This window comes from Labrus bergylta, chromosome 8 (assembly GCF_963930695.1).
Source record: "Labrus bergylta chromosome 8, fLabBer1.1, whole genome shotgun sequence".
In the NCBI taxonomy this organism is placed as follows: Eukaryota; Metazoa; Chordata; class Actinopteri; order Labriformes; family Labridae; genus Labrus; species Labrus bergylta.
The window spans coordinates 15,689,650-15,716,719 of NC_089202.1; the positions used below are offsets into that span (position 1 = coordinate 15,689,650).

At 40.2% G+C, this 27,070-nt stretch overlaps 1 protein-coding gene across 1 annotated transcript in view; it reads left to right on the top strand.

The window, feature by feature from the left end:
• The first annotated feature begins 405 nt into the window (after positions 1 to 405).
• The window catches only part of tmem145 (transmembrane protein 145), a 43,773-nt gene continuing 17,108 nt past the window's right edge, over positions 406 to 27,070 (top strand). The window contains exons 1-5 of the mRNA XM_020650360.3: positions 406 to 701; positions 15,698 to 15,772; positions 16,250 to 16,327; positions 18,577 to 18,663; positions 19,382 to 19,483. Of these exons, the coding sequence (XP_020506016.2) occupies positions 591 to 701; positions 15,698 to 15,772; positions 16,250 to 16,327; positions 18,577 to 18,663; positions 19,382 to 19,483 (453 nt within the window). The 5' untranslated portion in view covers positions 406 to 590. The remainder of the gene's footprint in view (positions 702 to 15,697; positions 15,773 to 16,249; positions 16,328 to 18,576; positions 18,664 to 19,381; positions 19,484 to 27,070) is intronic.

The window sequence follows — 27,070 nt, forward strand, 5'->3', positions numbered from 1 at the left end:
TAGTTTGTCCTTACAGCCTTTTGAGTTTAAAAGATGTGAGTATTTATTCCATCTCTGCTTTTGAATAGACACAGGACTGTAGGCATGTTGAAAATTGAACGATTTTCAAAGAAATTCAGCAGCAATGCAGCCAATTATGACCCTCCTCCTGTTGATATATAGCCTGCTGTTTGGTGATAGCATAATTTAAGCCAGAAGCCCAGTCATCATCTGTCCAAGTAAAACTTAATTAGAGGTGTGTGTGACCTCTAATGAAAACATGATTGCAATCAGCGATGGCATTTTTAATGTGTGGACGTGTCGCATTCTCTAAGCACGAGCGGAACCGGGAGCGCGCGCTCTATACCCCCCAAACACACACACTCACACACACACACACACACGCACACACCTTCCAAACAACTAGACGTCTCAAACTCATAGCATCCAGCAGCCAGATTCAGCTGCAGGAGGGGGCCCACACAGGCACTGCGAGCAAACCAGCGTCCACGAGCTCCTCCGTGCTCGAGCCGCTCCTCCGTGCGCGCGCTCAGAGACAAGCTTCAGAGAGCTTCAGAGAGCAGACGAGAGGCAGCGGGGGAGAGAGAAAGATGGAGGTGAGGGTCGGGGAAAGACTCCTGTGCCTAGCTGTGTTGTCCAGCGTCTTCTTCGTGGATTCAGTCGTCGGGAAATACGTAAAAGGCATCGTCAACACGAAAGAGGTGAGCGCTGTTCTTTTCTTACCCCCCCTTTTTTTTTTAATTATTATTTTTTTTATAGTTGCCACTTGCGACATGTCACCGAGCTGGACCGGGAAACGGTCTCGACTGCGTATCCGCACGCAGGTGTCTCTGGTGGTCTGTACCGCGGATAAACGAAGAGGCTGGCTGTAATTCACCGTTTAGTTGCTCCAGTTATTTTCACCAAACACACTCTGCTCTTTTCAGTTTTGCCACTTCGCGCCATTGGCATGAGGCTCATCTGTGGCGTATATTTAACCCTCATTATGACAGTCTTTGGCATCACTGTAGCCCCAGTAAGCGGAGCCCCACCGGTCCACTGCTACCAACCCAGCCTCCAGTAGAGATGAGGCTTGTTGTCTTCAAATAAACGCAGATTCACGTGGAGGGTCTTAAATGTGAATTAGCAGCTGTATTTCTCTTTATGAGTGGAGGAGTCGTTACAGGTGTGCGTCATATGGCTTCTGGGGCGCAGCGCTGCTGGATTTGTGGGCTCAGTCCAGCCTGCTCAGGGTTCTGGGTATGTTTGCACTCAGGGCAACATCGTCATCATCACTAGCCTGACAACATCTGCCTTGAAATGTTAACTGTGTAGAGCTGAGCAGCAGATACTGTAGGTATGTATAATGCAGGAGGCTACCACCTGCTGTTCCTCAGCTGTGGTCGGTATTCTCACGAGTTTGTGGATGAAGTTTGGCACACACGAGTGTAGAGGGACTGTCTACCATTTTGTTGCGAGTTCAACAAGATAGGACACTTTGCAGAAACAGTAGCCTCTACAGTGACTCTGTCAAATAGCCTTCATTCAATTATTCATGCTCGTTTTGAACATTATGGTAATTCTGTTGATTTCCTGCACAAGCAGTGCAGTGGAAGACAAAGTGCTTCTCTCTCAAAAACAACAGAGTAAGCATTTGACCTTTCAGTCTGTGAGGTCCGCCAAGCTTTGAGATTCTTACTAGGGTTTAAGAAAATAACTGTTTTGAAAACAGGCTTGTCTACATGTCTCATTCAGACTGACCATTAAGGCTTATTATGAAATGTTTTCCATATTCATTTACAGCGAATATTATTCCAGTTTCACTTGAGGCATAAATGATAAAAAAAATGTTGTCATGTGTTGAATTGTTGCATGACTTGCCTGAGGTCTCTCGGCATCTAATATCTCTATCGGAACTTCTTAGTGACTAACAGATCAGGAGGTTGGTGCACAAAATCATTCGCTGAAAATGCATGTTCACACATTTCACTCCAATAAAACACTTTATTAATATTTAACAAGTACAAAAAAAGTCCATCAACGAGCACTCAGGTGTCATGGATTTTTATGTGTTGACAAAATACCGCTGGTGAGCAAAAAGGAACAAAAAAAGGATTTTACAGCACAACTGTGCTCACATTCATTATTGTATCAATTGCTTGTAAATCACTTTACATGCCCGACTCCCTACCAAAAATAATCTGAGTCAGCAGGCAGTTTGAGCCAACAAGCTTTAGTTCTCACCTTACATTCCTGACTTGTTTTGCTCAGGACTACATTAAAATTGCATCATGAATGAAAAGATTGAAGTCACCAGTTTGAATCCCCATCAGGATGACAGGGGGATTTTAATGGATAAATTGAACTAGAGCCGCTGATCCATCCATCACTGCTGTGGAGATGCCCTTGAAAGCAGCACTGAATTTGCACCTGCTCCAATGACCTGCAATCGGTTGAACACGGCAAATTCTGTGTTTGTGTGAGAAAGGGAGACTATTCCTGAGTAGAATGTGATCTAATTGTGTAGTCCTCTTCTGTAAATGAGAATATGATTTCAGTAAATATGTCTTGTCATGACATTTCATGTCTGTCCACAAGAAGTATACCGGTAAGTAGTAATGCACCGATCCAACTTTTTAAGTACAGATACCGATCCGATACCTGCAGCTATACTAGGTACCAAGTAACGATTTAATATCAGTGTTAAATGCAAGAAGTAATACAAGTTGTAAGCATTAGAAGTGTGAGATTGCAACCTCCTGTAACTGTTAAAATCAAAAGTTTGTTAGCTTGACATAACACCTTCTCATCCTCATCTCAGAGCCTTCTGACTTCACTTGGAGTCACTTATAAAAACAAATTATAATATCACCAGGTTACATAACATTATTTATTATTTTCTAAAAAACTGATAACCTTAGCTTTTAGTCAGGATATATTTTTTTCAAATTTAAGGTATGTGATGTCAGTTTATGACACAGCATGGGTTTGTTTATCCAGGTTGACGGACACAGACTGAATAGACATTCATGCACACCTATAACTCTGTTTATTTTATTTTGTATAATGTTCTGATGCTGATCCCTGTTCAGAAAAGTTGTCATTTACAGTATATGTTTACCTCATTGGTCAGTGGATTTGGGCTCCCTTAATTATTAAGTCCCAGAAAGGGACGGGCCGGACTTCTTTGGGCAAAGTACCCTCCCCCAAGGATCAGCCCATTGTCAACAATACTCCACCTCTTTGAGTCAGTATCAGACTTATATACGATACCATGATGATGCATCCCTTATTATTGCATTTTATAATTATATTCATGATCAGTTATTCTAATAATTTCTAAATTAATCATTTGGTCTGAAACAAGTACAAAAAAGTCCATCAAATATTTGTGTTCTGGTTTCTGTTTGTAGTATTTTCCGCTAGTGTTTCAGCAGGGTTAAAAAAATGTTTAAAGAGCAAAAATGAGGGGCAGATCAGACATCATGCAGTCCTGGATCTTCTAACCATTTGTGATATAACACTTGCATAAAACTCTTTAAAAATCTTTTTTTGGTGTGAGCTCTATGTATGAACGCAAACAGCCAAATTTTGACTCAGACTTTATCCGAGGTTTCTGCTGCCAGCCCCCTTGTATTTTTTATTGCAGAAAGTCTGAGAGAGCTTATGTGAGAAAAGCCAGCAGGATAATATCAGGAAAACTCCCCTTGAGCGAGTGGGAGGGAATGCTGACATTTATTCTCTGTGATTAGAGCATGGCCATAGACTGTACTGCACACGACCGGTATGATCTCTGTGTAATTAACTTGCTGCATTTTGTTTCTGTTCACCAGTATGTTCTTCTGCACTCTTTTTCTATATTGTAATTCTGTAAAATTACTACAAGTGTTGCCATAAAAGCAAATATTTTCATTATTGTGACTTAAAGTGGACTTTGTTGCTTCGTCTGCCTCTTCTGTATCGTTCTTTTTACGTCATGTCTTGCATCAGGAGACCCCCTGCCAACCCTTTCGTCTGACAGTGATAGTTTCCCGCTTTGAGGTGCATGTGTGAAAAATGACATCAGGAGGATTTCAGGGGCAGTCATACTGAAATTATTTTGGAGTGCATTTGTGAGAACTGCTCATTATTTGATTTTGGTAGCTTAGCTAAAAATGAGCTCTTAGACGATGCCTCCAACTCCATTCGCAAGCTTCCAAGTCAGCCTTTAAACAATGACCATCCCATGGAAAACGAAATCATGCCTGAAGTCCTTCATCACTAGCTACATTGGAAACCTGGAACCAATTTAATATCTTTCAGAGTCTCTAGTCTGTAATGCTGTCAGGTGACTGTTGATGAGCTCCAGGACTGCTGCATTGATACAGAAAGTTTGATTAAAATAAGTAGCATTAAGATTTAATCAATGTAAAGAAAAAAGAGGGTCACAAGCTACATTTCTTTCAGTGGGGCTTGTGGTTTGTTTTCTTGACTTTCACTCTGAGGCAACCTGACATCCTAAGCAAACAGCACAGCCCCCTGAATGACATCAGCCAACACTTGGCTTGACATATTGATAGTGTGTGTGTGTGTGTGTGTGTGTGTGTGTGTGTGTGTGTGTGTGTGTGTGTGTGTGTGTGTGTGTGTGTGTGTGTGTGTGTGTGTGTGTGTGTGTGTGTGTGTGTGTGTGTGTGTGTGTGTGTGTGTGTGTGTGTGTCCATTACTGCCCCAAGGTCACCCACTAATTCAACTAACTCCACATCCTCTCTCTCCCACATTTACACACACACACACACACACACACTAACACTCTGCTTTCATCTGGTGAGGCTGTAGGTGTATCAGTGTCTGCAGTAATGAAGGCAGTGTTTGTGCTGTAAATTGACAAATGTAATTCACCACACCAGGAGGGATAAACTGTTGAAAAACTAGAGAAATAGAGAAACACGAGCAAAGTTATCCAAAGGCATCGGAGCTTCAGGCTGGTCAAAATCTTTATTTGGGCTGGTCGATGTGTGCAATTAGCTCTAGTGGCTCATGGTGTGTGGAGGCACTGATAAAATGTTCCTTTGAGGGGCAGTAGTAGCTTTAAGGTCAGAAGAAGGTCGCTGGTTTTTAATCCAGCTGGGAACATCTAGGAAGAAAATAAAAAAAAGTTATTCAGCAGCACACAGCAGAGGACCCCTGAACAAGGCAGTACATCTCATCTGTGCCTCAGGATTTTTCTTTTTTGTTTGCTGCAGACCCATTTCAAACTTCAACAAACGCAAAGTCCTAATCTGCTAAGGTGTTGTTCAGGCACACATGACATCAGACTCTTGATTTTATAGGCTTCTTCAACCCTCAGTTTCTGATAAGTAAGACACATATTCTGATGGAAATGTACCTTGTGATCAGCATTATCCTCTAAACATTTAACTAAAGGCTTGTCCTTGTGATCCACAAAGCATTAAACAAGTTCATTTGTGTATCATATTTATATCATGTGTGACTTCTGTACTTCATGTCTTTCAGCATCACTAGACATAAAATAAGAAATAGTGCACAACAGATGTGCTGTTTTAGACAGATACTGATACGATTCTGAAGAGGAAAAATATAATTCATTAGTGATCAGAATATAGAGGACTATAAAATGAACATAATCATAACTTAGTGTAACTATTTAAGGCTACATTCTTAAACAAATATATTTAAATATAATTAAACCGTAATATACATTTTCAACTTAGTGCGGACCACCATCTGCTGGGGCTGTGTGAAGTAATCGATACAGCGAAGTATAGCGATATTTGTTTTCAGAGTCATCGATTTTGTTTGTTTGTTTGTTTGTACTCTGTTGTTGAGCTGCACGCTGTGTGTTTGTGTGTCCCATTAGACCTGCACACAGCCACAACACAGACAGACCGATCAAATGGAAATTGAGTTGAATTCACTAAAGAATGATTTATGACAATTGGTGGATGTTACAGACTGCCCTCTGTGCCTAAGGAAACACCTTTCTGTATCCCTGCCTACTGTTAGTTGTAACACACTGATTCTTATGGGGGATTTAAACGGGCACTGGTTGTCTTCTGCTTCTGATAGATTGTAATGGTTTTGTGATTCGGCGCATTTAACACAAATGATAGAACCACAGACGAATGACCGCTATACAAGCTGAAGTCCATTTACCAAACCTTAAACAGCCTGAAAAGTCAACGCTCCTTAACTTAATTTGACCAAATGCTTCTAACAAATATAAAGCCAAGGCTGCCTGCGATTAATGTGTAATTGCTGCGGTGAGAGATACAAAGCCTCCAAAGCATAAGCCCTGTTTTTTAAATAAAAGATATTGTATACACTTCTTCGAGCGAGCATGTTTATATGATCTTTACTTGTGTTACTGGGATTAGCTGAGCCTTTTTCCAGACAATGACAATCTCTATAATGAGTAATAGAGATTCTAAATATGCTCCTTATAGAAAATCCAAGGTTAACGGACTTGACAACTTTCTGATTTTATTCATGATTCATAATTAACTAGGTCAACTGCAGTAGCTTAGTCTGGGGCAGTAATTGCACAGATTGAAGGGTCTTGGGTTGGGAACCAGAGGGTCGAAGTCCCAGTGCAGACCAAAGTATGTGTTATGGAAGTTTGTCTGGTAGCTGGAGAGGTGCCAGGTCACTTCTCGAGTACTGCTGAGGTGCCCTTGAGCATGGCACAGAACCCCCAACTGCTCTGGTCCTCCTTCGTGCGCAGCCCCACTCTGACATCCCTCGAGTAATGCATGTCCATAGGTCCTGTTTGTGCATGTGTGTACTTTGGGCCTGTGTGTGTGAGAAGCATGTCTCTCAATTACAGAGAGTGAAGAGATACCTTGAGGTTAAAATTTTATCTTGAGTCCTATGGAAGAATGTGTTGCTTTAAAAAACTTCAGTAAATCAGTTGTTCTGATGGGTTGGATCCGTATTTTTTTAAATCGCTGCTAAGATTATTGTTAAGCCCTTGACATATATTTCTAATATAATACGTTGTATAGCCTCACATATTAAAAAAAACAATTACGCAAATAGTTTGTTGTAGGCCCTATCATCCTGATCATATCTGCTGACTCTAATAATTGATGTGTTTCTTTTTTTTGACAGTCCCCAAAAAAAGGAATCAACCAATTATGTCTTAATATTCCAGCAAGCAGAGAAACGTAATTATTTAACAGAAAACTTTATCCACAGAAAACTTTAGCCAACACACAGAATTAGCACGGAGAGAGGGATTTTTCAAGGCAGCAGCCAAGAATTTCTTTTGGTTATTTGACCCACAGATTTATTGTTGTTATGTTAAAAATGATTAATAATCCAACCCTTATTAGGACTGAAAACTCTCTGTGTAAAAAAACAAAAAAGTGCTCTGAGACAGGTTATATGTCTTTGGTCTTCGGCTTCCACAGTTAATGAAAATGTGTGGATTAGACTAGAAAGGTCTTCACACTTTAGTCCTTTGAAAATTAATGAAAATGAACAGATGCCCTTGAAAGTCCTTTTTCTCATTTAAAAATCTTGCGCCCATATTCATCAGCATGTCTCAGCTCAGTGGGCTTTTATCCGTCGGAAAATCAACATCTCAACTCCAGAGGAAAACAAGGTGATGGATGTTGGGGGTTGATGTTGCAGCAGTGGTAGAATGACAGATTTAATCAGGAGTTTTTGACTTTATGGAATCATGCAGGAAAGAGGCCAAGTGTGAGGTCTTATTCTAATTAATGTCATATCTCACCAAAAATATGCCTAAATCTTCTTCTAAATTCTCCGATTTCAAAAAACAAGCCTTTCAAAGTTAGTCAAAAACCCTTCAAGCTGACATTGAACTAAGTTTGAGAGCCTTGTATGCATAGTATTTCAAACTCAATCAGTTTTCCTGCATCTCTTTTTAATGAGGACATTGAGATTAGATACAGGCACCCAGTGAGTTTGTGTGCGTGTGTGTGCGTGTGTGCGTGTGTGTGTGTGTTTGCAGTGCATGTGTCCATCATGTGTCCATGTGTCCATATGCTTGCCTTAATGTCTAAGTTTGTTGTGTGTATGTGTTTGCATGTGTAAAATGTCTGTGTGTGTTTGTGTGCGTCAGTCAGAGACAGACAAGGACGGAGTTTGTGTGTGTTTGTCTGTGTATGTGTTTATGTGTCACAGCTTTGTGTAACCCTGACTAATGAATCATTGAGAAGCCCGGCGGTCCAGGGGTGACTTGACTAGCTGATTGGTAATTAATTGTTAATGAGGCTTAGCAAGCAAACAGGGATCGAGAGACAAGAAGGAAATGACAGGAAGCCTCAGAGTTGAAGTGTCACAAACTTTGAGGGAAAACAGACACAGGTAATAAAAACAGAGATGCTAAACTGACCGGATACTGCGTCAAGGCATAGCACTTGATTGGTTGGGTGTACACACACACACACACACACACACACATACACACACACAAACACAAACACACTCACACAAACAGGCTCGGAAGGTGCCTGAGTGATTCTGCATCACAATGCAGGGTCCATTGGGGAACAGAGAAGACTAAAAGGGGATTAAGGTAGACACCTCATCCACTGTTGCACTGATCCAGGGCTCAGTATCTACTCTACACTCACAAACACAAACACACACACTGAAACACACACACAAGGCTACGTTGTCTAACTTGCATCCATTGTGTGCAGTTGTCGAAGTTGGTTGGATAGCTTATACTGGTGAGTTTGCTTTTTTGTTTTTAGTGGCTTGTTTACTCAATGTTTTTAGTCTTTAAGTGGGAAACTCCACTGATTTTACTCACTACACCTGTTAGCAGGTGTTGTGGGGTTTTATGGGAATAAAAGTTGTTTGGCCAAGGTTCAATATCTTAGATGGCATTATGGAAGCACTGTGGTCTCTGTCAATATGTTGCTACATCACGTGGTCGGGTGTAAGATGTAACACCTTAATGTGAGTAGTGCATAATTTTATTTGAATTATGTTGAACTAAGGCTACATTTAAAGCTACTGATAGCTGGCTCAACCCAGTGCTGGTTAGTAGTGCCCTGTACAGGTAGTAAGTATCTGCCGATTGAATAATTAAAGAAGACCAGAGCTCTCCTATCCTTATCTCTTCTTTAGGCTTGCAGCTCAAGACTTTGTTAGCATAGCCAGAAGTATGTGGCCAGCATGCATGCACTCAGGCAGGCTGCTGCTGATTTTTGCAAAAAACAATTATTTATATATATGAGTCTATTTTTTGTGTAAGTAGGGAAAAACTGTCTCTCCTCCTGTTTCAAACATGACAGTGTCTCCATGCTCAATATTGAGGTCGATGAAGAAATGTTTACATCTGACCTGTACAGAGCCCCAACCTCACCCCCTTCACACACATCTAGGATGAACTGGAAAGCCGGCTGTGAGCCAGGATGTATCACAACAGCAGTGTCTGACCTCACTAATGCTTTGTCACTGAGGGGAAGAAAGCTCCTGCAGCCAGGCTCAGACATCTTGTGTAAAGCTTTCTTTGCAGGTTTTTTAGACGTCATTAGTTTATCAGGAGAAATTCATTTTGAAAGAATAACAAATGATTGAGAAGGAGATAGATTTGAGTTCATACAATTCGGCTTAATAAGCGGCCCTACCTCTCTGTGGTTTCATTGATAAGCTACTGGAAACCTCCAGAATTTGAAAGTTAAGCCGTTGAGTAAGCGTAAAAACTGCAGTTTTTCAAATGTTTCCTCTTGAGGCTGGCTGTAAAAAACATGCAAATCCCATTTTAGAATGCCTTCAGCAGAAATACAAATGCTTACAGCCTGGTTTAAAAAAAACGGTTTTGCTCTCCATAGCTCATTTCTTTGTACAGTGGAGGATTTTTGTATAGCACATCGGTTTTTCCTCTTGTATGATTTGACTTTTGTTTAAAAACTAAATGAAAATCCCAACAATCAATACTTTATCCAAATATTTCAGACATTTGGAACCAGAATGGGGCGCTGATGGCGCAGTGGATAGTGCCTGCGTCCCATGTATGGAGGCTATAGTCCTCCATGCGGCCCAGGCTCGAGTCCAACCTGTTGCCCCTTTCCCACATGTCGATCCCCACTCTCTCTCCTGATTTCCATCTCTGTCCACTGTCCTATCGCTCTAATAGAGGCACAAAAGCCCAAAAATGAATCTTAAAAAAAAAATAAAGAGGTTTGGAACCCCAAATAAATCAGCCCCAAAAAATCAGCACCAAAGCATATTGTCAAGCCCCACCTCCTAAACAATGTCATAATTTAGCATTTAACAGAAGAGGTATAGAAGTGGTTCATTTACAGGAGGGACGTAAAAAGAGTCAGTGCTTTTCAGCTTCGTGTGTGGGTCTGTCACAATGAAAAGGAGCAGGAGAGAGCGAGAACACTGTTCAGTGTTTCCCCTACCATTATATTGGGGGGGCGGCCCACCCCCCCAACGGCCCTCCCCTCGCCCCCCCCCCCCCCCCCCCCAAGGTCAAGTAAAAAAATATATATTGTAGGGATAGGATAGTGGATAGAGTCGGAAATCAGGGAAAGAAGTCATTTAAGGATACCTTTCCGATAGAAAAGGACAGCTGTCATTAAAAGTAACGCATGAACACCAAGATTCACACCAAGTGTTTGTGTCGTCGTGTCGGCATGTCGGCTTGTCCCCACCCCCCCAACGCTGTAAACCTTGGGGAAACACTGCTGTTCACTTGTGTGTTTTCGCGGTCGAATAGGCTGAAAAAACGTCCTGTTGTGGTCCCCAGTCGTTGCTAGGGGTTGACTGACAGGTTGGTGAGTTGTAGCTGTTTGCCAGGATGTTTAAGGCTTGCCTCCTCTTCGCCGCTCTTCCTGTTTATGGATTGATCAAAAGTAAATTTGAGAGATAATTTTCAATGTGTGCCACTGAGCTTCGTAACACCTCTTCAGAAAACAATGGATGACATCACTGAGACTATGTCCATGTTTTATACATGTTTTACATTTGGTTTAGTGGGGCCAAGTGTGCCTTCTTCAGTGTGCTTAAATCTCAAAGAATTAGCCCATATATCAGGTAGGAAATATATCTGGTTTGGCTAGAGATTGAAGGTCATACTACTGCTGCGTTATCGATCAGGTGATGTGAAGGATGATCGTACGAGAGAGAGAGGGACAAAATAAGTGTTTGTGTCTGTTTCAATGGATGGCTTGGCCTTTTGATGTTTCTATGGCAGCTGCAAACTAAGGCATGCTGTGGTTGCTATGACGATGATGTGTGTGGGGGGGGGGGGTTTGCACAATGTGTGTGACTTGGAAGTGATGTGAGGTTGAGTGTGGGCTAGTATTTTTGTTACAACAACAGCTATGGCATGCTGTTAGAGTGTGCGACAGATGCTCATTGGCAATTGTGTGTGTGTGTGTGTGTGTGTGTGTGTGTGTGTGTGTGTGTGTGTGTGTGTGTGTGTGTGTGTGTGTGTGTGTGTGTGTGTGTGTGTGTGTGTGTGTGTGTGTGTGTGTGTGTGTGTGTGTGTGTGTGTGTGTGTGTGTGTGTGTGTGTGTAACAAGGGGGTCTTTCACATTTCTAAATTGAGTTAAATGACCCCCCCCCCCAAGATAAAGAAAACAAAGCCAAACAAAAAAAAAAAAAAAAACATCCCATCAAGTCTACCCCAGCCTTCTCTCCCCAGAGATACATTTCTGGGTCAGTAAGCGTCACCCGGGACGACGTGTGGCGGTGGAAGCGAGTCTCGGGCTTCAGTGACTTTTGGAGTTTGCCATGAATTATAACCTAAAGGCTCCGGGGGGATGAAGCGGGCTGGCAGCGGCTGAAATATGGCTGCGGTTTTGTTTGCTGTGATATATGGAGGCAGCAGTGCTAGCCACGCTACACTGCTCTCTGGTTGCACTTTATTTCTCAGCACAGAAATTACCGTGCTTGTTTATGTAGGGAGAACAGAGGGCAGAGGTAATTATAGTATAATGGTGCATGGGGAGCTTTGTGGTTGGGTGAAGATGGAGAATTAATAACTAACCAACCTTAAGGCTTGTTTTAATAAAGAAAAGGAGAAGGGAGCAACAGATTCTAGTTGGCAAGCTGTTACCTTGGGTGTTCATGTTTGTATCGACATGTGAACAACATTTGATTTGAGAAGAATTACCTGAAGTAGAACTATGAGACACATCAGAATAATATTAAATCCTGATGTGAAAGACCATATCATCTGAGTTTGATACATATAAAGATTTCATCAAATCAAAACCTACATTGCCATGAAATATATCAGTTGTGAAAGTGACTGCTCTGTGGAATGAGAAATAAACCACTTTTATCATCATTTTATAAATCTTAGCACTCACACAGGTAGGATGAGGAAAAGAGTCACACAAGAATCATAATGCTTGAAAGCAATCCTGATTATTAATGCTCAGTACGTTTTAGGTCCTGACCCAGATAATTCCATGATCTAAATCTCGCATGGCCTGCATCTGTCAGCCTTTTTCATTATCAGTGCATTAGCCATCATTTTCTATTATTAATTGCGTCAACCACAAGTGGAAGTCTTACAGAGGAAAGTAGAAGCACAGCATGCTTTGCATCTTTGCTTGAATTTTGACATAAATTATGTACCAATTGACAAAATGCTCCCAAGTAGATACACCTAGTGATTCACTGGTTGTTTCAGCTGTAGGGACAATTGTTTGCTCTGTCAGATTGTCTTGAAATCATCACGTTTAACTGTTTAGTCTATAAGGTTTGGTATGGCTGATTGGGTTAGGACAAGTCAACTTTATTTATATACACACAACACTGTTGATCCAAAGTGCTGAGCAGTACAGATAGAAAAAAAACAAAGCTTAAGAAAGTACCAGACAAGAACAACAACAATCCTAATGAAAGAACAATTATGTACATTTTTACACAAAGCTTACAGAGCTATGGATCCTTGAGCTTGATGGATTATTGACACATGAAGGCAATTGAGTAGAAATATGCTTTAAGGTGAGTCTTAAAAACACCAGCCATGGGTGAGAGACGGATGTTGGGAGTCCAGAAAAAGAAAAAGCCCGACTCCCATTACACCTTGTACTGGATGATGAACACTGATAAACAATTTTCATTTTATAAACGAGGTTATTGTAAAAAAATAAATTGTATTGGTGTAGTACTGTTTTCATGTAATATACAGATCTGAATACTTTGCTAATTGTGAGATCTCTTTTGGCTTTTTGTTGTTGATAACTCTAGCAACAGAGAAAAAGTCAACCTATTTTTTTCCGACCGTAAAAAATATGTTACCTTTTGCAAATAACTTAAATGATTTAATCTTTTTGAAAAGTTGCAGATTTATTATCTGTCGATTAACAGAGAACATCCTGTAAAAAATCCAACCTAATATTAAACACAATATAAATGTATTTTAAAAGAATAATGTGTGGGTACAAAACTCATGTTCATCTTTTTATCAACATCTGTACGATAAGTCCAAGCTCTGATAGTGCGATCCAAAAAGACTTATTTGACGTTTTGTGTATCGCCAAGCTGTAACCTAAATGTAATCATTCACAAATGTAAATCATTTATTTAACAAAGCACTTCAGATACTTACATTAATTAAATAGAATAAAAACCACAATCAGGCTCCACATTAACTAAGAAGCATTTACCAGTCTTTTGAATTGAATCCAGCCCTGGTCCCTCTCCAGCATCATTTGTCTGAATAAATGTTAAGTCATTTGTTGTACTGATTCTTCCAGACTAGCTATTACTTTTCTCAAAGATTTGATGTCTCATTCTGGTTCACAACTCTTCATTCATTCTGGCTGCTTCAGTAGAGAGAGCACTCGCACCGGGCAGTCCTCCAGGTAAACAGTATAGAAGTGATGTGAGTGCTGCGTTCAGCACTATGATCCATATCTTCAGAATGTGGTCGGCCCACAGCTGTATACAATATAATAGATAGACGACCAGTGACTGAGCCACCATACTGAGGCTGCTGCAGAGCCTTATGTAAGCTCAGTGAAGTACACCATCAGCACTATTATCTGGTCTCCCGCTGCCGAGCTTATGGCTGAATTATATTAAGAATAGATGTATATTTTTCTTCTCCTCCAACTTTCTCCCTTGTTAATGGGCTCAGCAGCCCCTTAATGCCCCTTCTGTTTACCTTAGCTCTAGAAGTTTACCCTCCTGGCACTACTTCGCTCCTCTCCACTTCTTCTTTTCCTCTTCTGTTCAAGGTTTTGTATTCTTCCCTCTTCAATCTATTTTTTTTCTCCAAACTCTTCTTCTTCAACTCCTTGTCTCTTCCTCTTCTTTGCTGTAATGTTAATGTTCACTCCCACAATAATGTATCCCGTGTCTTGCTAAATTGTTTTTACTGAACCCCTGAAAAATAGCTCAATATCTGTTAAATGGATTCATATGTAGAGTCTGAGACACCCTGCTTTCGGTGCCATTGTTTGTTCCTGAGTCCAATACATTTTTCCCCTGAACCTCTTTCCCAACTTCGGTTTTGTATGCTTACAAGCTGTGAATTTTTTGGAGACCAACATCTAGTATCTCATAGTTGCCAAGTGGATAGAAATAATATAAAATATTACTACAATACTTGGCATGAATGCTACTGTCTTTGTTTGTATATCTGTTGGAGCGTCAGAGCCTTTAAGAGACGGTCATTTAAGAGCCATTTAGTTCTTCAGAACATTTTTTGCTTTGACTTTTGGTATACAATATTTTCTTTTTTTTAGAAAAAATAATGTGAATGGCTGAGCAGCTATTTCAAACTTGTATGTTTTCTTCACTGAACAAGAAAAATGTGTTCATCAGTAACCAGGGCCTTTTACAAAAGAATTCATTGAGTTTACCGACACCAAAATGTTCCTCTTAAATATGCAGTGCAGACCTGTGACTGTGAGTCAAGATGCTGTGGTACTTGAACTCACCACTTCGGCCCGGGGAAGTTTCCCGTAGACAAATTAAAAACAATTTGAAACTCTTTCCTATATCTTTATGTATGCTCAATATGTTTGTCAAACCAAAAATTAAAATCTGTGCTTTCCTCATGGTGTATCTGAGTGTTACCACGGTAACATGGGATGTTGTTTTGAGTTGTCTTACCAAGAGGAAAGAGTTGCTATCCTCAGTATTTTCTGTGAAACTATAAAGCTGAGATTAAATGTTTACAAATAAGAGTGACCTAACAGGATAGATAATTCTGAAACATTTTGGGGAAATTTTGGGTAGGAATTAGTCATTTCAAAATCAAACATCTTCACACACCCTAGCCTGAGCTAAACTTTGAAGTGCTAATAAGCAGATGTTAGGATGCCTGACTGTAATGGTTAATGTGGTAAAATGAATCTTCTAAACAGCGGCATGTAAGCGTGTAGTGTGACCACCTTTTGTTAAATCAGCCTTTAGATACTTGTATACCTTTGATCTCTGTATGTTTTACTGGGTGTATTAGTGCTGTTTTTATTAGAACACAGTTTGGAGTTAATCTCCCCTTTTGATTTTTGTGTTTTCCTTTTAATTTCTGAAACATGTGTTTTGTTTTATTACATATTTGATCCAGCTACTCTATCTCTAACCTGTTGCTGTAAAGCCCTTTGTAACCTGGCTTTAGAAATATGAAATGTGGATTCAGTTTTATTACCAGTGTTCAGTAATTTTTTGCTGATGTTATCAATTAGCTCAACGGTGTAAAGAGTTTAGATCTTTTTTCTTCCTTTTCTTTAACCTTGTTATTTTTTTCCCCTTGTCTTTTCTGCAGGACTGGGTTTTCCTCACTCGATTCTGCTTTCTCACCGACTTTGGTCGTTTGGACTTCCGGTTCCGCTACCCAAAGGTAGGACGACTTAATGACTTAACATGTGTCTTTGTTGACTTCATGCATTTGTTTTCCATCTTTTTATTTTAAATAAACTTTCCTCATTGCTTCAACCTGCCCACACTTTTTTTTTCTTCATTCTTTCTCTACTTTAGATCTTTCTCTCCAGTAGTTTTCTCTCTTTCCTCCCTCTCACCTATCCTGATCCTTATCGTTACTTCTCCTCTCTCTTTCATCTGGCTTTTCCTGCTGTATCTGCCTCTCCCTTTTTTCTATCCCTTCCTTCTGCTTTTGCACCCTCGCCTGCTCTATATTTCTACGCGTCTGTTTTGTTCTTCCACACTGTCTTGTTTTTCCCGTGCCTTGCCTTACTGTCATAGCCTGCAGACTTTGGAAACAGTTTTGGTCGTATAAATCTCAAAACGTCTCACTGCCTCCTCTGATCTATGTACTCGCTCTGCTTTCTCTCTCTGTCTCTGCCTCTCCTCTGTGCAGTCTCGCTGCTGTCAGAACATATTGCTCTACTTTGATGACAGCTCTCAGTGGCCAGCTGTGTACAAGAGGCCTGAAAAGGTGAGATACTGACACCCTCTGCATCATCTCTTTCGACAGGCCATTATTACAGAGAGCCTCGGCTCTTTTTACTTATCTCATGTCAGTGCTTTAATGAAAAAGCCCCGTGACTCCAATTTAGATAATTTTTGCGTTTTAAGTTGAACTAAAGGATCAGACGCTGCTCAGAATAAAACAAAGCTGTCTTTCTCAGTTCCTGAAAGGCCTTTCTCTCGCAGGCAGTGATTTATTATTGATGGTACACGCAGTGATCAAGGATGGTGCAATCCATATTTGTGAACAGAGAGCTCTGCCTTTAAGTGAAGCTTCTCCATAAGAAGTGACGGCAAGAACACTTTCTACGGAGAGATGTCAATATTTTGTTCAGAAACTGGTAATACTATAATATGTAGTTCTGTGTCTATAGACAAGTACTTGAAAACACAAGATTTAAGTTAAAACAGGAATTCAAAGTTAAAGGGTTACTATCAGCCAATTTCAAGGACTTTTACATCCATATTGGATGAATACTAAAGGAATGATAAGCCTGCGTTTATAACAATGAACTTCAAAAATAAATGTGTGGTGTCTGTGTTTAAAGTGTTAAGGCCAAACTAAAGAAATATAAATTTCAAGAATGAGAGTATAAAAAGAGAATGAAGTTGTTTTAATACGAGAACGTTCAGACTGCCATTAGACCATTTTTCAGCTTCATTGTCTTGCACAATCCTTTGAGTCCTGATAACTCTGCTAAAGAGGGCCTTACATAGAAAAGGTTTGAGTATGCTGTTGTTTGTGAAACCTCCATTCAATTAAAAAAAAAGTCCACTTTCACCATTTTAGCCCATATAGCTGGCTGCTCTTCTCATATTCATAATGACATATAGTCCAACCACAACCTAAAATTACAATTTTATTATTTAATATTCAACTTACATATTTTATTTTTTCCCTCTTATGTGGTCCTTATACTACAGGGTATACAATAAAGCTATGATTGCTATTGATATTGTCCACCAAGATATATCACTGGCTCAATAAAATTTTATAACCTTGAAGGCTAGTAGTCAGCGCTTCAGCCTCATATCTATTGCTTTAGTACCAATCCAATGTGCTTGAGAACAGATCAAGACAAAACTATAGAAAATGCACCTGCTCCCACAAACTGTAATAAACAGAGTGCAATCTATTCTGCATTTGGTGGGTTCTCAAATGCACATTCCCATCCGGTCTACATTCAGTGCTTGATCCCTTAATTTTCAGTTTTTGTTCCGAGATCTTCAGCTTTTAAAGTAGATAGAGCAGACTCATTTAATATTCACATCAGCTATAGGAGCAGCATGCATGAATCCTTAATCCCTGTTGCATTCAGCTGTATGCTCCAGTCAGCTGATGCAGTGAGATACAGCACGATACAGTCTATAAAATCAACATTAAATTGCTTTCACATCCAATAAATAATATATAATGTGAATGTTTTTCTGTAGGCAGACATTTGTACTCTCCACTCGCCCAGTTTAAAGCTGCACTTAACCAGCCAAGTGTTTTTTTTTATCCACATACAGCATTTTATGGATTTGTTTTATGGTTGTGTTATTTAAATTAGACCGAGTTTCTCAATAAGAACTGTTTGGTTTAGATATTATTTTGTGATATGTGGACCATACATAAAAAATTCAGATTTGAATAGTTCGACACTGTCAGAAAGTAGAACAAGCATACATTTTTTGGCCCATGTCGTCATTTGGTTGTGAATTCTTCCTGCTGACATCTTTGGACAGATAGATGTGACATTATTTATGTATATTTCCAGCACAGCCAAAAATAGTACGCCATTTGTCAGCTTCCCGACCAATTTTTTTTATGTCAGTCTCCCAAAATCAAATACTGTGGCCTTAATTCTTCATTTCGCAATAAGATGCATTGAGCAGTCACACTGCAAGAAATCCATCAAAGGGGAGACAAAGAATATCAATTTCAATTCCCCTCAGCAGATTCAATAGGTTACGATTACAGTTTGATTAAACATACATATCAGTTTCTTGACCAGAAACTCTCTTATGCCTCATTGCTGCATTTTTTTATTAATATGCATACATCTAAATGTGGGTGTAAATTGGAGCGACATGCAGCAAGCGTGGGCCCTGTATCTAAGCTTAATTAAAAAAATATTTCATTATTTATGTGTGAAAAAAAAAAAGACAAAATGTTACATCAGGATTTCAAATTCATCTAACTTCGTTTATCTTGTTGTGTTTTTTTTCTGTCAGAACTGCTACCAGAAGGAAGCAGTACTGAGGCCAGAGAACAACCAGGTCATCAACCTCACAACACGCTATACCTGGTCAGGCTGTGTGGTAAGAATATGCACAAACACAAAAAATACTGAGCAGCATCCTGTCCTTGAGAACCTGACTGGATCTAAATGCAGGGATGCTGTTTTGTAACTTAAGTTAACCTTGTATCTCTTTGTATTGTGATGTTCAGTGTACATGTGTTACAGAGAAACACAGTATACCATTTTATAACCACACAGTGAAACTTATTGTCATCTTTTCTTTTGCATGCTTCTTTTTGGTGCAAAGAAAACAGAAATATGTAGAAAAGAGGTAAACAAAAAATGAAGAGAGAAAAGGAGAGATGGAGGAAGCTAATGGCCTCTGATGTGTTTTTGTAACATTTTCTGATTCACACATTTGCACTCTTGATGATGCATCCCAGGCAAACAGGAAAGGCCAAAAATACCTTTTTCTCCTGTAATACTTTTTTTAAAAAAAGGAAAAAAATCATTTTGTTGCTTTTTCAATAAGCTACACAATGTGTTTGTTTATCACATTAGGAAGTGTAATTGCCAGAGTGACTCTGTTGTTGTGGCTGTTAGTGGATTTTGTTGACACGTTTCAGGCTATATCAGGGTGTGAAATATGTTTGTGTCTCGATATTTCAGTCTCCCACTCTACTGTGATAATTCAGAGTGTCTCAGAGGTAAAATGCAATGCCTTTTCGGATAACGACACCCACCTCCCTTTCTCATGCATGTTCTTATCTTTCTCTCCATATCTCTCCTTCTCTCAGGTGGAGGGAGACGGGAACGAGGAGGTTCTGAGCTGCGTGGGCGGTCGTAGTTTCCGCTCGGTCAGGGAGAGATGGTGGTACATCGCTCTCAGCAAGTGTGGGGTAAGCATTGACCTCTGATGCCACCGTGACCCCCCACTGGCTGTTTCTCCAGATAAGGGCATGGCGGTTGCCATGGCGACGGATACAGACTACAGACTCTTAGGGCTCACACACAAACACATGGAGTCACTGTCTTTGTTTTCTACTGCTGCAGATAAACAGACTTTATCATCGTCACCCTTTCCATCATCTTCAATCCATTAAAAATTAAAATCAGATTATTCGTTAGGGTTATAACTGATAGAAGAACAGATTATAAACATTTCAAAAGAGGTTTTGCAGTCAAGAACAGAAAGTTAAACTTGATAAATAGATTTCAGTGGCAAGCAGCAGCACTGCACACTAAAATAGGAAAGCTCAGGCGTGAAATATACTCTGCGCACCTTGGATGTTTTAGGGCAATCTTTTTTTGTGCTGGCCCCTTTTTAAAATCTAACCCAATTTGAGCTTAATTTCTGTCCCAGTTTATGTTTTTGAACATTTTGCACCAGACTACATCTTAAAACCTTGAAGTTAAGTAGTGTCAATAGGAAAAATTGCATAGAAGCTTTATCTCTGCGATTGACTTAGACAACAACTTGGACAGATAAAGATACGGATATGAAGATTTTAGTTTAGAAAACTGGTGTTTTAGTCAAGTTAAATATCATCTATCCACATATAAGTTATACAGTTGAATAAAGGTGTCTCTTATAGACCGGCTGCTAAGAAAAATAGTGCATATAACAAAAAAATAAACCAACAAATCAACATACACTAGACAAACAAGACTGTGAAGGCAGATGCTGCATATGACTACTCATACAGTTCTGCTATATGTTCTGGTGTAAAAGAAAAATACAGATTCTCCTGAGGATTACCAAATGTTGTTATACATTGTAGACCTCTAAACCCCTAACTTCCTATCCCCCACCTGATCTCGTATCTGTGCATCTCCCTGAATTGCCTGCAGACACTTTGAAGTGCTTTATCTCTCTCCAATGCAACAACACTTTTGTACAACACAGCACAAAGTCTCTTAAATTGCGACTGTGCTAAACACGCTTACAAGGACTTCAATGTAGCCTATTAATTAGGAAGCTAGGGGAACTTTGGAGCCTGTTGTTGTTTCATGGGGACTTAGAGTTGTGCTAATGGTGTGCCAGGAGAAGAAGTTGGAGCTGCCGTGCGTGTTGTTTGTTGATGTGTCTGGACTCGGGCACTCGGTGAAGAAATCATAAGCTCGTATAACGATAGCTCAGCTCAGTGATGATACATCCTCCTACACCAAGGACTTCAGTCAAGGACGAATCTCAGGAAAAAGTGTGTGTGTTGTTTTTTATGTATGTGTGCGGTGTTTTCATGTTTTTGAGAGTGGGTGAGGATAAATAAGTAAGATTTCTGCTGAATTTGAATCACTGCCTGACTGCCTATCAGAGTCATACTCTGGGTTACTACAGTGCCATGCCCGTGGTCATGATTCTGTTTGTTTTTTATTTTATTTTTTTCATTTTTTTGCTGTCGGTTCATAGCACTGGGCGAAGAGGGATCTGATTAGAAGGGATGTATCCTGCACTGTGTGGTTTAGTGTCACGCCAGCGCCGGCTGATAGACACGCTGCCTAATGCCGTTGGACTCAAGTATAAAAGCTCGTCTCAACTCCCGGGGACATATGTACGCCAAGCCCTGCAGCCAATTTCCACCCAACGTCTCCCGCCACTTGGTTTCTCCCCTCCCATTCACGCCTCTCCGTCTCTCCTACCTCTGTCGCTCACAATCTTTTGCTACGTCCACCTCTTTTTCAGCTCCCTGTCTCCAGCTTGTGATGTGTTCCACGCCATTTCATATCTATTTACCTCTCTGTCTCCTGCTCCTCTCTGTCAGCTCGCCTCTAATTGTGTTTTTCCTCTCCATCTTGCCATCTCACTGGTCTCATTTTTTCATTCCCTTTCACTCATTTCATGCATTCTCTTTTAGGTGATTCTTCTTATTTTCTTCTCTTAGTCCATGTTTCTCTCTTACCCATTTCTCCTTTACTCTCCTTTCCATCTCTGCATTTACCTTCACTAAAGTGGGTCTAACTCTATATTAGCTCATGAGCTGTTAAAAAACCAACGGATTTCTACTCTGAATCCCCAGGTGTTGCTATGCTTGCTTGAGATGGTAAATATTTGAGGTTGATCATTATCTTAACAATTCCAAGCAATTTCACTTGAACACTTATAGCTTGAACTCTCAAGGCTGCAAATAATCATTATTATATCAGGGAGAAAAAACTCATGATAATCAAATCTAAGGTCATTGCAAATTTCAAAAGAGTTGACCTCTTGCAGTCAACATCAATGTTTTTAAGACAATTAAGTTGCAGCATCAATCACAAAATAAGATTAAGATTAACTTTCATTGATCCCTGCAAGGGGAAATTTCAGTTTTTACACTCTGTAAGTCATGAACACACACATGCAGAAACAGGATCCTATGGACATGCACTAATGGAGAGATGTCAGAGTGACGGAGCAGCCCACAGTGCGCACTCCTGAGCTGATGGTGGGGAGGGGGTCAGCAGTGCTCAGGAGGTGATCTGGCACTTCTCCATCTACCAGACCAACTTCCATATTTGGTCCGCACCGGGACTTGAACTGGCAACCCTCTGGTTTCCAACCCAAGTCCCTACAGACTGAGCTACTGCCGCCCAAGTAAACTTAAATGTTGCTTTTATTCTACAGTTTGCTCTTCATGGCTAGTGTTTGAGTTAATTTTTAACAGGTAATCAAACCTAGGTAAAAAGTACAGAAAGAAACAAACTAAAACACAAACTAAGGGGTGGCTGTGGCTCAGTCTGTTGAGCCATTTCCTCTTTACCAGAAGGTCAAGGGTTCAATTCCCATCTGGGCAACATGTCCAATGTGTCCTTGGGCAAGACACTCAACCCTACATTGCTCCCCCTGCTTTGGTGGCGGTGTATGAATGGATTAGTGTTGTACTTACTCTCTGATGTACATCACTTTGGATAAAACTCTTAGCAGACGCTAAAGGGAATTGTAACACTGTAACAAACTTAGCAGCAGACAGATGACAGATCAGAGCCCCCTCACCCACAGAACCAGATTTGATATGTAATTAGGCTTTTTTTTTGTATCGATATCTGTCAGGCCTGACCAATAATGAAGCAAAGGAAGCTACGCCACATTTCAGTAAATTTGGACAAAAAGTATTTCATTTTGGCTAGCATTAAATCGTATGAGGCTGTAGCAGGCATTAGTTTGGTCCGGTTCTTATAGAGAAGTGTGCTTGTGTTTTTCCAAGTTCATCAGCATAATCCTGGACGTGTTAAGAAATTCTATGAAGCCTAACCCAAATTGTGCCTTTTTAAGTCCATCTCAAATAATTGACCTGTCTCCTAGAAGACAAAGATCTGTGCTTGGCAAAGGTTGATCCAACCACTCCATGACCACTTTGGTCCAAAGTGAGGAAACCAGAGGGCAATCGCACATAAAGTGTAAAAATGTACCATACTCATTACTCTGTATAAGACCAATATTTGTAAGTCCGACTGGAGTCCAATAGTGTCTATGAAATGTTTTATATATTTACTCTTACTATCCCTTACTTACCAACCCATATTAAGGACAATGTCTTCCCTGACCTAATTTAAACTCCATATCCAGGTCCCTCTGCCAGATCTGTCTCAGTCTCTTACTTTTCCTATTCAAAGCAATTGATACAAAATACAGAAGATCCAGCTCTGATAGCATCTATGTAGCAGATTGAAGCTTCAAAGTTTTAAAAAGGGAAATGACCCCTACACTTGGTATGGCCTTTTCTTAAAATATTTTTTATTTAAAGATTTATTTTGGGCTTTTCGCCTTTATTTAGATATGACAGAGGATAGAGTAGGAAATCGGGGAGAGAGAGTGGGGAGTGACTTGCGGGAAAGGAACCACGGATCAGACTTGAACCCAGGCCACCTGCTTGGAGGACTAAAGCCTCCGCATGTGGGGGGCAACCTTACTGCTCGTCCATCAGCACCCCAAGGTATTTCCTTTTTTGATTAGTAACAAATACATAGAACTTACATTAGCATTAATTGCTGATAAACAGAGTAACTCAATAAAGAGGCTTCATTGTTTGCAATTGACCTTTTTCACGAGGCGTTTATTCTCCCAGCCTCTCAGACTGAAGTGGAAAACTAGAAAAAAGGAGGAAATCTATGAATGGCTGTTATCAACTTCTGCTTTATTATTCACAGCTGAAGTGCTGATAATGAGTAAATTGCCTCAGCAGGGAGCAGGGGAAGCTCCGAATTTGGCGCAAGCCACAATAATGGCCGACATTTCTGAGCTGCCAACTTGGCAGGTGACTCATCGTTAGTGAACAAACACACCCACCTCTGCTGTTCTCTGTTCAGGTCCCAGTCAAAAAGTGATCAACTATATCTCTCCTCTGGAACACAGCCACATATAGAAGAGAGATTGTTGAGATGTTTCCCAGCGTGCCAGTTTAAAATCGCTGCACTGCTCTAAAGTAATAATTAATGAGATATAATAACAGAGGTATTTTGACAGTGTTGCAAGTCCCCTCGGATAGATGCTCCCCTTAAATGAAATAGAGACCAGATTTGTTATAGTAGATGAGTGTGTCTCACAATGGAATCCTTGAATAAGAATAATATTAGGTTTGTATTTATATTTATTGTGCTAACTAACTAACTTATTTTAGTTTGTGAACAAACAACTTAATCTGCTTATCTTTACTCCCTTTACCTTCTGTTGTCATATCCACAAACGCTCACACACACCCACACAAACACACACACACCCCATGTCCCTGCTCCTCTTCCTTCTCCATCCTCCTTCCTTTCTTACTCACAACGACTTGTCCTGCCTTGCCTCGTACGTACATTTGAGATAGCCTACATTACTTGTGTTTCAACATGTTTCACTCAATATTTCGTTATCAGATCAGGAGATCTGATCTTCTCTTTCGCTCTCATGCTGTGATTTTATGGATAAACCAAAAAAGAGTCGGGAAATATACTTGGGCGGCCATAAATAAACCTGGGTGGCCTGCCCAGGTATCGTCTATGTGTGGGAAACACTGATCTATAAGTGATGACACACTCTGTGCAGGATGAGATTACATACTTTAATTAATTAATTAATTAATTAATTGCGATTAATACTTTTGTTGTCATATTCTAAGAAGATTGATTGTTTGCTTTGTTTTATTGCCAGATTATACTCAGTCCATACTGAGCATATGGCTGTCAGTGTTATTCTGTTCTGTTGTTTTATTTGATTGTTTTGGCCTCTTAGTTTGAATCAACTGAAGTTGTATTGATTTGCTACAGCATGCAACAATATTTTACACTTCTCATTTGTTTGGGGTAGAGCCTTTTTTGTCTAAAGATGATAATGAACAGTGAGAGATGTTCCAAATCCTTTCTTTACCTAGATACCTTTATGGATACCTAGTCTTAAAAACAATGAAAACTTAGACTTATATTATACATAATATTGGTGGAAAAAACACTGATTACGGACATTTGAGCATTTGCTAAGCACCCAATTTATTGTTGATCATTTTCCTGAAATGATTTTATTTTGAAGGTAAATGCATCGGATTGATGCACTGGTATATGATTGGTACTGCAGTTTAGGCACTATAGCTGTAATACTGTTGTGTTTTATGAAACAACTCCAGCACCATAGTGATGTCTGTAAAGAAATTATGTTTTGAGTTTGTTGTTTGTAAATTTGGCTGTTGTGCACTGAATCCAGAACAGATTTGTAGATTTGGAATAATTGTAATAGCAATGGAGTGACATCGTTAAAATCACACATGTATCAACATTCAATGTTAGACCTTCAGTGTTGACAACAGACAATGCACACTCAATGTTTCAGAGAAACTCTCTGGTGGTCGGCCTGGTCTGTAAGCTGTAGCCTATCATTTAACTTTCCTGAGACAAGATGGACAGTCTCAAAAGGCTCTCAGAAATCCTTTTACATGCAGTTATCTGCAGCCCAGGGGAGCACATGATGTTCACACTGCACAGGTGTTTGGTCGAGAACAGCTTCAGAGTGTGACAAATCAGTACAGGATATCAAACGTGGGCAACTGAAACCAAAAAGAAACCCCAAAAATCTTACTGTGCTGCTCTGTGGGACTGACAGGGGGGTCCCACGGAGAGAGAATCCCTGCGGTGTGAAGTACTTTTTTCTCTTTTGCATCCATCTCTTTTCCCCTCTTTGCATTTACTCCTTTTTCATAATTTTGCCTCCCTCTCTACCTGTTTTCTTAACTTCCTCCCCTCTCTACATCTATCACTCTCTTTATCTCTGTCTCCTTTCTCTTTGTGTCTGTATTGATTTTGTGGCAGTGCACGCTCCACGCTTCTTGCCCTTTTTGATAGAGGGAGTGAGATGGAGTTTCAGGCTGCCAAATGAAATCAAAGTCTTTTTTCTGTCTCCTCCTTTTCCCTCGCTCCAACGCAACAAGCTCAAACTCCATCGGCTTTGAACTTGCGTGTGTGAAATGAGCTCTCTGTGCTCTGATTGTCAACCCATCTCTGTCCCCCTCCTTTTTAATTCTCGACTCCCCATCGCTCTGTTTCTCACCTCCCACATTCTTTTCAATTTGACAGTTTTTTATTTGTGCGAGTGCAAAAAATTAACACCATCCCATCAGTGGTTTAACACACAGGTATGTCCTTTTTCTCCTCTGTATTTCTGTTATTCTGCAAGTTCACCTACCTCAATATTCTCTTTTGTGCCCTCTCACAACATCTCAGTGCAGAGCAATTGCATCTGATCAACCTATAATTATTCGGAGCCTGAGAAATAATTGATTTCCATGCCACTCTAAATATTAATAATGAAAAACGGGAATACTCTGCAGTAAATCAGAGAAAACTTTTGCTATGATCCATCCTTCCTCTGTTCTATTAATCTGGGTCATCTTCTCATTGAGCAGAGCAGCCTACATCCCTTTTTATTCCCTCTCTCACTTCCTGCACACACCTGGGGCATCCCGAGGCACTTTCAGGCCAGCTTTGGGACTGACTGGCTATATGGAACAATTAAACTGAGCAGCAAAATCGAAAGAGTGTCCCTCCCGGAGGAGGTTTTGATTCTTTCTTCTTTCTAGTATCAGAAGGTTTAGAGGATAACTGGATGTTCTTCAACTTTAAAGTGTGAAGGAGTGGTTTTATATTAGAATGTGGTAGATTAACCGTCTTTAATCAAATGACATTGTGATGTTAAAGCTCCTGTATAGTTTTAATCCAGCCATGAAACAGACTGACGCCCCTGACGCCCCAGATGTGCCCTAAGAAAGCAAATGACGACATCAGAAAGAAGAAGGACTACTTCTATATAGTAATTTTATACCCCTGTCACTCCTGCAGTGGGGTAGGTGTCTAAGTGATAAACAGCCTTTGTTTACATTATCCACAATATCATTCACAATGAGCAATAATTATGAGTGTTAAAAGACATCAGGATGAGATTTTTTCTTTGTAGAGAAAACACTGCATCCGCATGTACAGGACGAGATTAGCCAAGAGATAAGAGGTAGAGATAAGAGCCACAGGGGGCGCACAAATCA